The 15529-nt window shown below is 40.8% G+C and overlaps 1 protein-coding gene across 1 annotated transcript in view; it reads right to left on the reverse strand.

The window, feature by feature from the left end:
• Positions 1-342: 342 nt before the first annotated feature.
• The window catches only part of LOC113629489 (amphiphysin), a 187102-nt gene continuing 171915 nt past the window's right edge, over positions 343-15529 (reverse strand). Inside the window, exons 18-21 of the mRNA XM_027123961.1 lie at positions 8668-8877; positions 6677-6916; positions 4242-4343; positions 343-575 (exon numbers count right to left, since the gene is read on the reverse strand). Coding sequence (XP_026979762.1) covers positions 468-575; positions 4242-4343; positions 6677-6916; positions 8668-8877 — 660 coding nt within the window. The 3' untranslated portion in view covers positions 343-467. The remainder of the gene's footprint in view (positions 576-4241; positions 4344-6676; positions 6917-8667; positions 8878-15529) is intronic.

Below are 15529 nucleotides of genomic sequence, written 5' to 3' on the forward strand. Positions count from 1 at the left end.
TTCGTTTTAAACACAGTAAATGTGACAGGGAGAGAGAGAGAGAGCACGTGCTCACACCTGCACAGGGGAATAGATAATCTCGTATTACAGGACAATTCATCACGTCTTCTGCAGGGAAGCCACTCAATACCATACACTTGGTGCAGAGAAATTAAGGTTCTGGTCTGGAGAAAGCTACTTTAGAACTGGTGGGAGGGGGTCGAGTATACAAGTCTCCACAGCTTGGACAAAGCACAGACAAACCTGTTAGCAAGAACGTGGGAACCAGTGAAGACTTTTTCCTTAATTTACTTGTTTCTTTTTCCTCTAAACATTTGTTTGCACACATGCTTCATTGACATAGCCTCCCAAACTTTGTCTGGCATTGGTCTGCAAATCACTGAGTGTCATAGCAAAAGTGAACTCTTCAGGTTTTCACAAAGGTTTAAAAACCCAGTAATCAGGCTCTTTCTACAATACTTTTGGCCCTAATCCAGGCGCCGGGTGAAGTTCTCTGGAAAGAGGCCTTTGTACGTGGCGAGGTCTCTGTACTGAAGCCAGTCTGATTCCTTCACGCCTACCAGCCAGCCTGCATCCTGCAAGACAAAGACAGCGCTTTCAGAGTCCAACAAACTACTGGAAAAATCTGCATTGCCAAAGATTAATAAAATAATGGGTTTAATGAGCATTGTGGTCCTGCACGAGGATGATGCATTACATGTAAACAGGTGTGCTGAGCTCAGGGGGAAGGCTTGTCCCAAGTAAGTTGTTAGTTAAAAAAAAAAAAAGGAGTAAACATTTGAAATTGTTTTATGTATATTGTTAATTGAAGGTTAATATTAATATTATAATTTTGTATAAAGTATAGTTAATTGATGCTAACTGGATTATGATGTAAGTCCTTAAGGAAGAGGAAAGAATTAGAATTATAGCCAGTGCAGGGAATTCCCTGGCAGTCCAGTGGTTAGGACTGCGTGCTCTCACTGCCGAGGGCCGGGGTTCAAACCCTGGTCAGGGAACTAAGATCCCACAAGCCGAGCAGTGTGGGAGGGAGGGAGGGAGGGAGGAAGGAAGGGTTATAGCCAGTGCAAAGAGAGGAACAGCGGGTGAAAACATCACACACAGGACCATTTCCTGTCCTGTGGATCACAGTGAAAAAAAGGCTTGAGGACCAGTGGGCTGGAATATAGTGCTGACAAGGCCATGGAAGGTCTTTTATTTCATCCTCAACCACTTGCTTATAAGAAGGAACTCTGTCTGCCAGCTCGTATCATGTTACTGAAATAAACCACCATATACAAGGCTTACCAAATACTAACAGCTCGATATGTGTCGCCTGATATCACTATCGTGTTTGTTGTTTTTCAAGTTTATATAAACTACAAAGCTGTTTGATGTCATGACATTCTCGCTGGCAACATTTGTAGAGTCTTTGTAAATTACTCCTCAGAAACATTTCTCTATCATATAGGCGTGCCCTCACAAAAGTGAAGATAGTTAACCACGGAAAGTTTAAAGAACCCATCCGTGCACGGTCATACAGCACGGGAGACCAAACGTAAAACTGAGAGACAGAGGTTGCCATCTGCCCTTGGCCTTCTGGAGATAAGCAGAGTCTAGCTGGGAAAAGCTGAGCTGAAGGATCTATTTTAAACACACAGACCGTATGAAGTGAAATGAGAGGGAAATGACTGCCTTTATTATGTTAACCAATGCAGGAAAGAGATCTCACTTAAAATGAGGGATAGCCGGATTTAATCTGAACCAACCCCCAATATAGTTCAAGTACATCAGATAAAACAAGGTCTCAAAAATTAAATAAAGAAGCTGAATACATTCCCTTTGATATAATCTGAGACCATAAACTGATGCTGCTATATAGACAAGAAATATAAGCATTTAGACAGGCCAATACTTGAAGGCAGAAAAAAATAACACTGAGAAAAAAAATGATTCAATAAAATAACTGATAAAATCCTAGCTGACGAGGAAAAGTGTCCTCTATAAAATTATGATGTTATGTATGCGAAGGACAAAGTTATACTTAGAGTAAAAGATGATAACTAAATAGTTTCTAAACCTCTAGTAGACATATAAAAGGTCATATTTTCCCCTCAAGTGTCTATATTTGACTTTATTTACAGCAGGTGAAAAATCTAATGCAGCCAAGTGGAGTCACGCATTTTAAAATAGTTTCAATAAAAATAAAAATAAAGGGCTGGCACAAACCCATAATCAAGATATATTCCAACACATACATTCGGAAATGCAACTTATAAAGTGAAGAATCATAGTTAATATCAATCTTTAGTGAGGAAAATATAGAAAATTAAACTTTAACTGCTTAAAACACGTGGTAGACTAAAGATTTCCAGTTTTGGTAGTGGCAAAATAGCTGGTATCAGACAAATGCTTTTGCATAGAACAGTTATAAACACTAGAACAACTATATATTTATATGTAGTTATATATACATATGCATACAGAAATGCAACTATTTATATTTAGAAATGACAGCTATAAAATATAAGTTTATATATTAGAATCTGACAAATAACGGAGTTGTGCATGTATAACAACTATTTGAAGGCACTGAGAATGACCAAAAGCAGGTAGAAATTGGGGGATATTTGACCCTTGAAACTGCATTGGGTGAGATCTGCTAATAGAGCTTTCTCCCTGAGGATCAGCCTCAGTCTGGGTGGTGCAGGGCATTCAGAGGAGCACTTTTATGGAGAATATCTTGAAAGAGAGAATTACTATCTTCGGTACGCGGGCCTCTCACTGCTGTGGCCTCTCCTGTTGCAGAGCACAGGCTCCGGATGCGCAGGCTCAGCGGCCATGACTCACGGGCCCAGCTGCTCCGCGGCATGTGGGATCTTCCCGGACCGGGCACGAACCCGCGTTCCCTGCATCGGGAGGCGGACTCTCAACCACTGCGCCACCAGGGAAGCCCAGAACTACTATCTTGAAAGAGAGAACTACTAAGAAATTTAAAGCAGCTATTGTAACTCGGTTCAAGTACTTAAACTGAAAGATGGTAATAATGAGAATAGATGGGAAAACCTCAGCAAAAAACAGAAACTATATAAAAGAAAACATAGAAATTATAGACCTGTGTAAGTAATATCTGAAATTAAAAATTCCCAAGATCAGATTAACAACAAATTCAGCACAGCAGAAGGCTCACTGTACTCAAAGAAGATCAATGGAAATTATCCAATGTGAGTTAAAAGAGGAGTAAATACTGAACAAAAAACCCAGAGTCTTAGACATCAAAAAGTCCAACATATATTTAGTTGGAGACAGAGGAAAAAGAGGTGAAAGAGAGCAAAAAATTAGGAAATAATAGCCAAAAATCTTCCGAATGTAATAAAAAAAAATCAAGATACAAGTCTAAGGAGCTCATGAACCCCAAGCATGAAACCTATAAAAAAAATAACACCTAAGCACATTAGAGCTGAACTGATGAAAACCAAAGATACAGAGAAATTCTAAAAAGTACTCAGGTGTATACTGAGTATACACAGTGTATACTGAGTACACAGTGTATCCTGAGAAACAAGGTTAAACAAATTATAGCTGACTTCTAATATAAATCGAAGAGAGCAGAAAACAATGGAGTAACATCTTTAAAGAGCTGAAAGAAAAAAAAATCCAACTCAGAATTCTTCCTGTAGTGAAAAATCTTTAAAAATGAACATGAATAAAGGCAACAAATAAACGTCATGTAAACAAATGCTGAGAGGATTTACTGCTAGATCAGCACTCTAGGACTCAGATCTATAGGAAGAAATCAGAGCACTGGAAATGGCAAACATGTTGGTAAATATAAAAGACTAGCTTTTTTTCTCTTTGTTTCTTTAAAAGATAACTTATGGTTAATGCAAATATATATATAAATTTATATTTTATAATACATTTTATAAGTATAAAATATATTTGATATATATTTTACATATTTTCCTAAGTTTATAATGAGGTGTTTAATGATTTTCAGATACCTAGACACTTTTGCCTGATATTGGTAATTTATGCTTTGTCATCTATTTGTATTAAAAAAATATATATAATAGCATCCCAATGGCATCCCAAAAGAAGTGTCCTAAAAATCTAGTTAGTGATGCTGTGACCTTAAGCCCTTTTCAGAGCTGTCACACAGCATCTCAGAAGGTAGAAACGTCTTCAGGAAGTCACTGTGCCCAACTGACTCTCAGGAAAAACCGATACAGCCTGCAGTACTTTCCACTCTCATCCTTTACCTGGTCAGCTTCCGAATCTGAGGGCACCACCAACACCACGTCACCCCTTTGTAAGGTAAGCTCATCAGAATTTGCTGCCTCGAAATCATGCAGTGTTTCCACCTGCAAGATATTGTAAGAGAACCGATTCATTTTAGAAAGAAAAGGAGACGTAAAATTAAAGTGTCTCAGCCAGATTATCAGCAGGTTCTCTAAGAAGCATCTCCAAGCTGGATAAAATAGGATGAAGATGAGTCACACCCCAAGGAGGAAGGCCGCTGAAGACAGAAAAGAAATCCTAATCTCTGTTTACTTAAAATATCCGAGTCTTACAGACTGATACTGAGGCCACTTGAATGTATATTTAGTAAAGCAATGCCTTCTGCAAGAACTAAAATGTAGCGCATTAATGAAATTTTAATACATCATATTTTTGTTAGAGATTTGCATTGTATTATCACCAATGTTTTGTTACTGTTTGTTTTTTAACCTGAAGTAAAGATACCTAGTGAAAAGTTCCTCTAACCCCAGCTTCTGTAAAATAATAATTGAGAGCCTGCATATTATATAGGAATTACTAATTAAGCCTGTGATCAATTTCTTTATAAGCAAACTTCCTTCCCTATCTTACCTTTTAAACCATGACAATCTGTTTCTTTCCCTTCTCTCTTTTTCTGGTTTTTAACTGAAATGTATTTGACATGTGACATTGTATAATTTAAGGTATACACCGTGTTAATTTGATACATTTATATATGGTAATATGATTGCCACTGTAGCCTAGCTAGCTCCTGATCAGGTTACATAATTATCATTTCTTTTTAGTGGTTGGGTTAATTAAGTTCTAGTCTCTTAGCAGGTTTGATGACTATAATACAACAGTGTCATCTATATTCAGCATGGATTAGATCTCTAGGTCTACTTTACTACTTGCTGCAAGTTTGCATCTTTTAACAACATCTGTCTTAACACACCATCCTTCTTTCCCATTTTTTTTGAAAGATTTCTTTAAAATTTGATTATAGAAAATTTTTTAAAAGCAAAAGGAGAAAGAGTACTATAATGAACCCCCATGGACTCATCACCCAGCCTGGATAATGGTTTAGTCATGGCCAGTTTTCTCTCTCCCATATCCCTCGCCTCAACCCCACTGCCAAGATTAAACACCTGGCTTTTAAGTTGTGTATTTTGCATACAGAATCACAACATGTCAGAGCTGGAAATGACTATGAAATTCATTTTTCTGATGAGAAGAGTGAAGCCCAGAGAGAGGGTAAGTGCAATTCCCCAGCTCACACTTCAGCTAGTGGGCAAAGCCAGGGAGGGACCCAGCCAGGCCTGGCTTTGCATGGCACCTGCCCCCTTGATTTCATGTCCTCTTCTTAAAACAGAACCCAGTGGGACACATGTCCTCACTGGCCACAAGTCTAGCTTTTTTCTCCACATTAATTCATTCATCAATCCCACCTGGACCCACTGGAGGTGACAAGGTAGCAGTTACTTTCTAATGAGCAGAGAGAGAAGAAGAGGATTCTACTCAATCCCACTACGACAAACGCACATGGAGTTAACACTTTGTAAAAGACAAAGAGCTGAATTAGGAAATGCAAAATCAAACATGCAAATTAACATTCCAACTCTATTCTGTTAGGTAGGATTATCTGCCTTTAACCCCTGGCTTCAACTAGGGTATTAGGCTTAAGTATTAGGTATTTACTGGGTTTTTGGTATGCACCCTTCCATTTATGAAGACTTTAGTAGCCATTTGATGGCCTCTCTGAGCAAAACCTTCTTGCCATTATTATTATTATTATTTATTTATTTTTTGCGGTACGCGGGCCTCTCACTGCTGTGGCCTCTCCCGTTGCGGAGCACAGGCTCCGGACGCGCAGGCTCAGCGGCCATGGCTCACGGGCCCAGCCGCTCCGCGGCATGTGGGATCTTCCCGGACCGGGGCACGAACCCGTGTCCCCTGCATCGGCAGGCAGACTCTCAACCACTGCGTCACCAGGGAAGCCCCTTTGCCATTATTTTTTATCCTTATCGTGGAAGCCCATTAAGATAGTTATTAACTTTCAAAATAGTTATTGACTCCCTACTCTGTGCCATGCACTACAGCAAGGTGCCAGAGCTGACTGAACAATTCATGTACCCTGCCCTCCATGGGGGACCAGATGAGCACACGGGTGATTTCAAGCCCTGGGCTCTAGGGGGCGCTCGGGAGGACACACCCATTCACTACCAAGAAGAAATCCACCCATTCACTACCAAGGGGCATATCATTTACCCAATGAACCTCAGTTAACTGCAAATCAAATGCGACACAGTTCTCAAGTAGGGCTAAATTTAATTACACTCTGTTCTCCATCCAAAGTGACAGATTTTTCTATTACATTTTCCTGACATTGAATAAAATAAGAAAAAGAAAGCAAAATAAAAAGAAGAAATGTTAAGACCTTGTAGAGGAAACCGGGAGGCCCTTCCTGGAAGGCCTCGCTTGTGGAGGGCGTGGCCGGCTGGGAGGCCTTGCCCGCCTCCTGCTCCTCCGAGGCCAGCGCTGGTGTCTCGCCGGTGGAGCCCGGGAGAGCCGCGTCAACAGTTGCCTCCTTGGACTCTTCACCCATGGTGTCTTCGTGTTCTCCCTCCCCTTCATTGTTGGAGGCGGGCTCTATGACCACCGAAGGAATGACCTTCTCCTAAAGGAAGAAAAATGTGGTTGGCAGCGACTGGGAAAGAAGACTTCTATACCCTCCAAGAGTGGACACTACCCCACCCCACGCTGCCTGGCTCCACTGTCCCCACCTCCCCCATCCAGCTAAATGCCTGCTGTTCCCTTATTCTGGCCTTTGGCCCTTCCACCTTGCGGCACCTTCCTCCCGACATGGCTTCCTTTCTATCTCTCCTGAGACAGAAGCCCTTAGTAGAACTAATTTCTGGATCCTTGAACAACCAGGCAGTTTGGTAAGAGTGAGGTTACTAGGGAAACTGGGAAGTGGGATAGGAGGCTTCGGGGAGAGAGGGCGAGTCACCACGGGAGTGGGGGGACGATCCTGAAAGGGAATGTAGTAGGGCTCTAAGGATGCTCTCATTTTCGCAGTGGTCCATTCTTGTCCCACTGAACAGTAACCCTCGCTTGAAACTGACATTTCACCTCCTGTGACTGCTTTTCTCCTTGAAATCCTATTGTTGATAAAGATCTGGTGACCCGTGTTTGGAGATAATCTGCCTGTCCTTTGCTTGTTGATTATCATCAGAGCCCACACTGCAGTGACAACTTGAGGGATGACAAGTCGCACCAAGCACTCTAAGTACTGCGTTGTCTGGGGGAAAAGCAGAACCAAAGGATCAGGATCTCTCTTTCATTTTTTAACAAAGATAAGCACTGAGGGGAACTCCGCTAGCGTAATGGAAGCCTGGACATCAAGTTCGCTACATCCTCAGGTATCAGCGGACACAGGCACCTCCGTTCTTCAATTTGGAGAAAACAATACACTCTTTCAACAAGCACAGCAATACGTACAGGAATATGCCTGGCATTGTGACAAAGAAAATCTACGGACAAAACGGCATATATGTTTGAGTTGTTTCTCTAAGTAGTACTGCTACCTGCTGTTTGAAGGGCTCATTCAATTTCAAGCTTTAAATAACTCTGGAGAGGTTACTGGAAATTTATTATGAGTAAAATAATCAGGAAAAAGCAAAGCCTCACATGAAACCAACTCTTCTCTGTTTCTACTTAGAAGAGCAAAGAACACGGGCTTGAGAAGAGCTGTCCTGCTTTGGCTCCTGGGTTTGAGGCTCCCCATTAGGAATGTCTGCATTTGTTGCCTTTGAATGTTTCTCCAAAGAAAGGAAGAGCTTGGGTAACTCCAACTTCATGTACGTATCAATGACCCATTTTCTTTTGAAAGTGCAACACAGGGGTGGGCTTTTGGTGAAAGGAGCCTAATGGTGAGTTTGGGGCACTCTAATAAAAATAATGACCACAGAACAGTAATTACAGTAATATAACTCCTAATACGGGCTTCTCACCATGTGCCTGGTACCTGGCTAAGCACTTTCTGGCTATTTTCTCACTGCATCCAACAACCCTGTATTTGTTCTATCATATTCTCTTCCTCCTTCCCCCATTCTCATCCTTTTCAGCGTGCTTCACTCCTTTTCTCCATCACGTTATTCCACGGTTTCCTTTGCCCCTACCTGTGCTTAAGGTCAGTCCGTCAGAGCAATAGGGGCCCACGTGGAGCCTCACGATGCTGATACAGAGAGAATGCTGAGGCCACTCTTCCTGAGAATCGAGTATTGCGTTTTGGTGGAATGCAATGCCACAGAATGGCTACCAACGGTCCACAGCTCCACATTCAAAAGAGGTACCACCATTAACCAACAGACAGAGGATTTCAATGGGCGTTACCTCCCTAGAACCTCCATTTACTAGGACATGTACCTGAGTTGCTGCTGCTTCTGTTTCTACCGGTTGAGGTCTGTCACCATCTACAGCCTCTGTGGCTTCAGTGTCAATCTTGGCCTCCTCTGAACTCGCTCCTTCTCCAGCAGGAAGAGTCACCTTCTCTGTCTCTGCTTCCCCCACGGGGCCCCCCTCGGCTGCCGGCACCAAGGTCCCAGCCGTCACATCAGCATCCGTTGCAGGGATGAGCTGTAAACCAGAAACCAAACAGGCTGTGTCTGTCTCCAGGGGCCTCAATAAGAGTCAGACTCAGCCCTTTCACGTCTGTCGCCTCCTCTGAGGCCATCAGACTTCCAGGCTTTTTTTGTCATGTCCTGAAGCCCCAGATGCAGGTACACCAGAGCCTGCCATTTGCTCCACAAAACCCTGACTCCTCTCCCTCCTGACCCCCAACAACGCTGCATTCCTCAGCTTTCCTTGCAGTTGGGTGTAGCACATTGGAATTTGAATGGAAGTGACACATGCCACTCCTGAGACATGGCTTTTGAGGTGTGCGTGGTCCCCTCCTCAAGCTCTTTCTAGCTCTGTTGGCTGAAAGCAGAGGGCAGCAAGGCTGTAGAGGCTATCTGAGTGATGAAATGGAAGGGGCCCGGGCCCCATACTACCTGGGTCATGGAAGAAAGCCACTTAAAATTACCCTCATCGCACAAAGTCGGAATTTAGAAAAACTGTATTTTAGTATGAACTTTCAAATCTTCATGGGGAAAGGTCCCAGAAGCTAAATCACAGTCATGAAAAAAAAAAAAGTAGGAACTTTCTCAATGAGACCTCTTGAGAATGAAGGGAAAATCATTTTTGTCATCAAATATGCAATATAATCCAAAAATCAAATCAGACTCTGGGTCCTTTACTGAGAAAAGCAAGACAGAAAAAAAGAGAATTTTGTTTCTAAGGTTGGAACGCAGTCAGAAGAGCTTTGAATAGTATTTAAAACTTGTAATAATGAAATAAAGTGCAATCAGAAGTTTTAGTTTTGCACAGATTGGCTATGGAGTCCAAGTCTTGAACCAGACTCTCACATCAGTTTGGCAGACGTGATTTGAGAGCTTCAAATCGGAAAGACTGAGACAGAAGGAGAATTGTAGCTTGATCATATATAATACACTCAGGACGCATCTTTCAAAAACTGATCTTGATAGCTGATGTGATTAGCATTAGCCGTTCCTTTTCTTTATTGAATAAATTCTACCCAGTCTGTCCTACTAAGTTAGGAAAGCTCTGATGTTGCAGATATTAGCTGTCAAACCCAGAATACTGAAAAGGGTGATGGAGAGTGCCTGCCAATCGGGCCTCAGAAATGGGACATGGAGATTCTGAGCTACACACCTCCAGTCACAGCCGGGCATTTTTTAAAATAACAACTTTCTTCTGACTCAAATTTACTTTTATTTATAAAAATAATCCATTGCAGTATACACACTACTAAACAGAAATTAGATAACCAACAAGGACCTACTGTATAGCACAGGGAACTATACTCAGTATCTTGTAATAATCTATAAAGGAAAAGAATCTGAAAAAGAATACACACATATATATATACGTATGACTGAACCACTTTGCTGTACACTGGAAACGAACACAACATTGTAAACAAACTATACTTCAATTAAAAAAAAGAAAAATAAATAAATAACCTGTTGCAGAATACATTTTTCTGCCACATTTTACTTTAGAAATGAAAAATAATGCTAACAGTGGAGTATTTGTTATAAGTATTACTCATATTCTTAGAAATTTACTTCCCTCTCTTAGGAGAATTTCCTATTATGAGAATTTGGCTCTCCACACGGTATGCAACGATCCAAAATGCAGCCACTGGCCATGACACGGCATTTATTTATTTTTTCTACTCTGGCATTAAAGCACATGACTTCAGAAAAGTAATCCTTCTACCTGAATTGTAATATACTTATTTATGATGAATTATAAACGTTGATAACTACTGAAGCGGGGTAACGGGTACAGGGGGATTTATATTTAGGTGAATAACTGAAAATTCCTATAATAAAAAGTTAATTTAAAAATTTAAGAGAATTGCATCTCTTGTTTTACATAAGCGGGTCTTTTTATGTATATGTTTGTTACCATTGTTAAAAGAGTAATACTCAGAATATATATTAGGAGGGCATCTTAATTCTAAGAAGAGTAATGAACAGCTGCTCTTAGCTTTATTGTTGGAGAAGCCAACAAGCTCTCTCCAGGATCCTAAGGACCTAATGAATTTTCTTCCTCATCGGAAACTATACATAAAGACCATGTGCATGCAATGAACTTATGAGCTCAAATGTAGAAAACAAGTTGTACTGTCATCATTCTAAGTTATGTATGCTTTCTATCTGTCTGGAAAAATCACACCTATGGAGTGAACATCCCCCTGGTTTCAACAGCTTCGAACCAGACGGGCTCTATACTATGCAGACAGCATGGGCAAGCAGTGAATACCGTTACATACACAGATACACGCAGACACAGTGTTACAGATCGAAAAGCAGGCATTATCGTATTGACAGGCTACTCCTCCAAGTTATCATACATAAACCCTTCCTTACATACATGTTCCAAGCACATACTATTAGTAATTGGATTTTACTCTCAACTGGATTGATGTATCTCCCGAAGAGAATATATTTTTGTGAAGTATCGAGGGGTTACCAAAAGTAATTTTTTAACTCGATACAGATAGAATGTTAATAATGAGTCCCCGATTTATCTCTATGGCTCTCTACAACCATCAGTTTGGTTGTATCCGATTTTACTAGTGCAAGATATACATGCTATCACCTCTCCTTTGTTAAATAATTTTAATAGGCATCCTCATTGGCTGGATCTGATTTACACCTGACAGGGTGGTTGCAGCGATGCCGGCCACCAGCAGGTGGAGACCAAGGGCTCTTGTCTGTCTGCTCTGAGGTTCGCTGACCTCAAAGGAACAAATAGCCCAGCTTTAGCATATCAGCAATTTACCTGATCCCTGTCACACACAAAAAAACGGATGGAGCAGGTGGAATATTGTTGATAAGAATGACGGCAGATATAAATCACCAAAATATTGAAAGTAACAATGCTAATAAAGACAAGGTGCTAAGGAAATGGCACTGACTACAGACAGGAAAAGCCAAACACTTTGAATGACCTGCTTGGGAAAGGGAAGAAATGATCACTCTTCCATCCTTCTCTGAGTCCATTAGAAATGAATTCCTATTTTTCTAGCTGAAATTAACACTGTGGTTTTACAGACCTTAAGAACATTATAGAAACAGAGAAGGACGTCGCCACCTGTACTCCCTTGTATCTTTCGGCCTCTGTCCAACACTCCTCTGAAAAATCAAGGATGCCCTGACCCTCGCCTTATGTCTGGAATCTGTGCCATATTTTCTTCTCTTACCAAAATATTTCCAGTGCATATTTACTGACTGCAATAATAGAACAACATAATAATACAATGGAAAATAGAATCCATTTGCTCAGATCAGGCGTTAGCTCTAGATAAATCAAGAACAGATTAAAAAGGTTTTCAGTGACAGAGTTATCCCTCTATGATTATTTTTATGCATTCCAATCTGTTAGCTAATGTAGACTTAGACTCTAAATTTAGTCTTTCCTAGACTCTAGACACCTGCAACCACAATGACTAATGACTGTATTTTTTGTTTTTTTTTTTAAAGGGAGACCAGAGTATTGAAACTACTGAAAGTATTTCAAGCCTTTGATATTCAACGTTACTAAATTTTTCTCTTCACTACACATTTTAAGAGAAACACTATTATCTTCTTCCAAAACTGTACTATCTGTTCGCCAAATAGATTTATGGTGGGAAATTATCTGATGCAAAAAAAGACTAAAAACAGTTCTCCCTACCCTCAGGTTGTTTACCGTATCCACAAGGTCCGTGAATCACATGCACCCTATTGCCAATTTGCACATTAATCACACAGAAATCACAGGAATCTGCAGGGGACCTTCTTTGAGAAGGTGAGCGGTCCTCACTTTATCACAGTGTATAGCTCTTACTGCCTTTTAATCTTCTGCCTCAACAATCCCCTTGGTGGAAAGCAATATGGTCAAGGCATGCATGGCAGAGTCTTTTCAAACACCTACGTGCCTTAGCGAGATTTCCTGCAAGCGGAATGAAATGAATGCAATGCAACAATGGCCCCCCTATCCTGCACAGCAGGGGAGCACAGTGGGTGACAGAAACTAACCGGTCCCTCTGGGCGATGGTGCCCTAGAAGCAGGTCAACAAGGGCTGAGACCCCAGATAAGAGCTGTGAGTGGCTGCAGGAGAATTTGTAATCTGCAGGCTTTGTGTAATTTATTGATTTACTTTATTCATTCATGGTTTGTTTTCTTGGCAATATTAGCTCTGAACAATGCCTGAAAAGCAGCTTGCCAACTGTGTAACTGACGTGGATGAGGAAAAGTGAAGAGATGCCCTAGTATGAAATTCCTATAGGGTAGGCCATCTGAAAATAGGTATTTTTCTGCATAAAAAAATAATAGATACCATGGTTTTCAAAATAATAAAGTAAATAACTTATGGTACCATTTTGATATATTTTTATTCATTTTCTGTGCATATAGGGACTTTGTTTATTTTAGAACACATGGATTGTGTTTCTTGGAAAAATTATATTAGTGGATATATAACACTTTGTTTTCTCTATTTAACAATTTATTTAACAGTTCTCCTATAATTGAACACTAGCTGGTTTCTAGTTTGTGTGTATGTGTGTTAATACAATATAGTTTTTTTAAAATTTTAGTATTTTTATTAAATGGTGGTCATTAGAGAAAATTTGGAAAACATGGGAGCGTAAAAAAGAAAACAAAGTACTCATCATTTTATGACCAACGTTAACATTTTGATGTGTTTTCTCCCACACATCTTTTTGCTATGGACACACGTGCTTGAACTTAACTGGGATTATCTATCTACGGTTGCACCCTTGGTCCCAGCTAGTAGCAGAGGCATCACCTAGGAGCTTGTCAGAAATGCAGGGTCTCAGGCCCCACCCCAAACCTACTGAATTGGAATCTGCATCTTAATGAAGTCCGGGGAATTCATGTATGTAGTCAAGGTAGCACTGCCTTTTGCACTCTGCATTACATTGTAAGCATTTCACAGCTATCTGTCTTAAATCCCCCAAATGCATGTGTCAAAGGATGTGTTGGTGTGAGAGTGACAGTAGGTCCCAGGTGGCCTGGATGCTTCAGAGAGATGTGCCCGCACTCATGGTGGGCTGGGTACCAGCGTCTTCTATCTGGGGTGGGATGGATGACACATATTTTTCTATGCCAGGCTCAGTTACCGTGCTTTTGGGATTTGTTCATGCCTTGGTTTGTGGAAAATTCTCCAGAGCTTGGCTAATACTTTGAGTACTATTCATGCTTTGACTCACTTTGTATATTTAAGCGTAAGGAGCATTAACATGAAAAAATACACTGATAACAGTGAATCTAGTAAAATTTTGTGATTTATTTTTTTTCTGTTTCAGTCTTACAATCTTCAGTTATGTGCTCACCGGATGCATTTGATTTTCATTAAAATATTCCTGGGGTAAATGACACAAATGATAAGTAAAGAATGTAAGAAATACGTATTTTTAATTTGGTTACCCTTGCGTCAGAGAGTAGCCATCTTCCTGACATTTGCTCTTGGCAGGAGGCACTTGGCTAAAAGATCACTGAATTCTAGGCTTTCCAATTTATCCCAAACATGGAGAGTAATAATTCTGATCCACAGACAGGTTTGTGCTTGACAGTTTCAATATATGCACATTCTGTAGCCTGTCGGGGAAACTGACCTTTACTGTGGCGCTACAATTTTCCAGGTGCTATCCCAGGTGTTTTACACTTATTGCATGTTATTCATCCAACAGCCCTATTAGATATAGTCCCGCTTTCTACACAAGTCAACTCATACTTAGGGACTTGCCCGGTCCGTAAACCAGGATTGGAACAGTCTAACTCTAAATTCTGTGTTTTTTCACACCAAACGGCAACCAAGAAAGCAACGCACCTCTAAATCAGAGTTCCACAGCGATCCTGAGACCCGGCACCTCCACAGACCTGCCACGTCCTACTGACAACTCCCAAGCGAGCAGTGTTTGCTGAAGAATTCAAGCATGTTCTCACAGCCAATGCATTCACTCACACTCTTGGATTTGTAGATTATAAATAAATTTTTTTTTGAGATTTGTAGATTATAAATAAAATTTTTAAGCTGAGATTTTTTTAAAGTTGAGAATAGTAGATTATAAATAAAATTTTTATTTGTAGACATGATGTCTCTGGGCACCTAAGCAAACATGTTGTAAAATCCCTCTTACTTGATACAAATTATATAATCGAAAGCTATCAAGAAGAGATTGGTTGAATAGAATTTCTCCCCATTATTTTTGTCAGTAGTCCTGTAAATTCCATTGTTTAGAAAGATATGTACAGAATGGGAAAGTGGAAAAGAAGATGAATCCATCTCCTGGTGTTATCCAGTGCACTGCAGAGTTACAACTGAAAACTCTTAGAAACTGGGCACTTGGGCAGTCCTAGCTATGTCCCCAAGTTAGAGATTGATATGATTCCACAGCTGGAAGGACCGGAGGCCTCATCGAACCCAGAGTTCTCATTTTACAAGGGAGGAAATAAGGTGGAGTGGCAGTAATCCTAGAGATGGAGCTGGCGACCTGGGTTTTGGTTCTGACTCTCCCACTAACAAGCATTGGAGCTGGAGTGACCCCTGAGTCCCTCTGGGAAGTAATGAAGGGAGATGAATCTCACAGTGTGAATCCTGGCTCCAGGCCATCCTGGCCTTTTCCTGCCCAGCCCTTGTTCTGGATCC

Source organism: Aethalodelphis obliquidens, unplaced genomic scaffold (genome assembly GCF_003676395.1).
Source record: "Aethalodelphis obliquidens isolate GAN/ISIS:26980383/991018 unplaced genomic scaffold, ASM367639v1 scaffold27, whole genome shotgun sequence".
NCBI classification, from domain to species: Eukaryota; Metazoa; Chordata; class Mammalia; order Artiodactyla; family Delphinidae; genus Aethalodelphis; species Aethalodelphis obliquidens.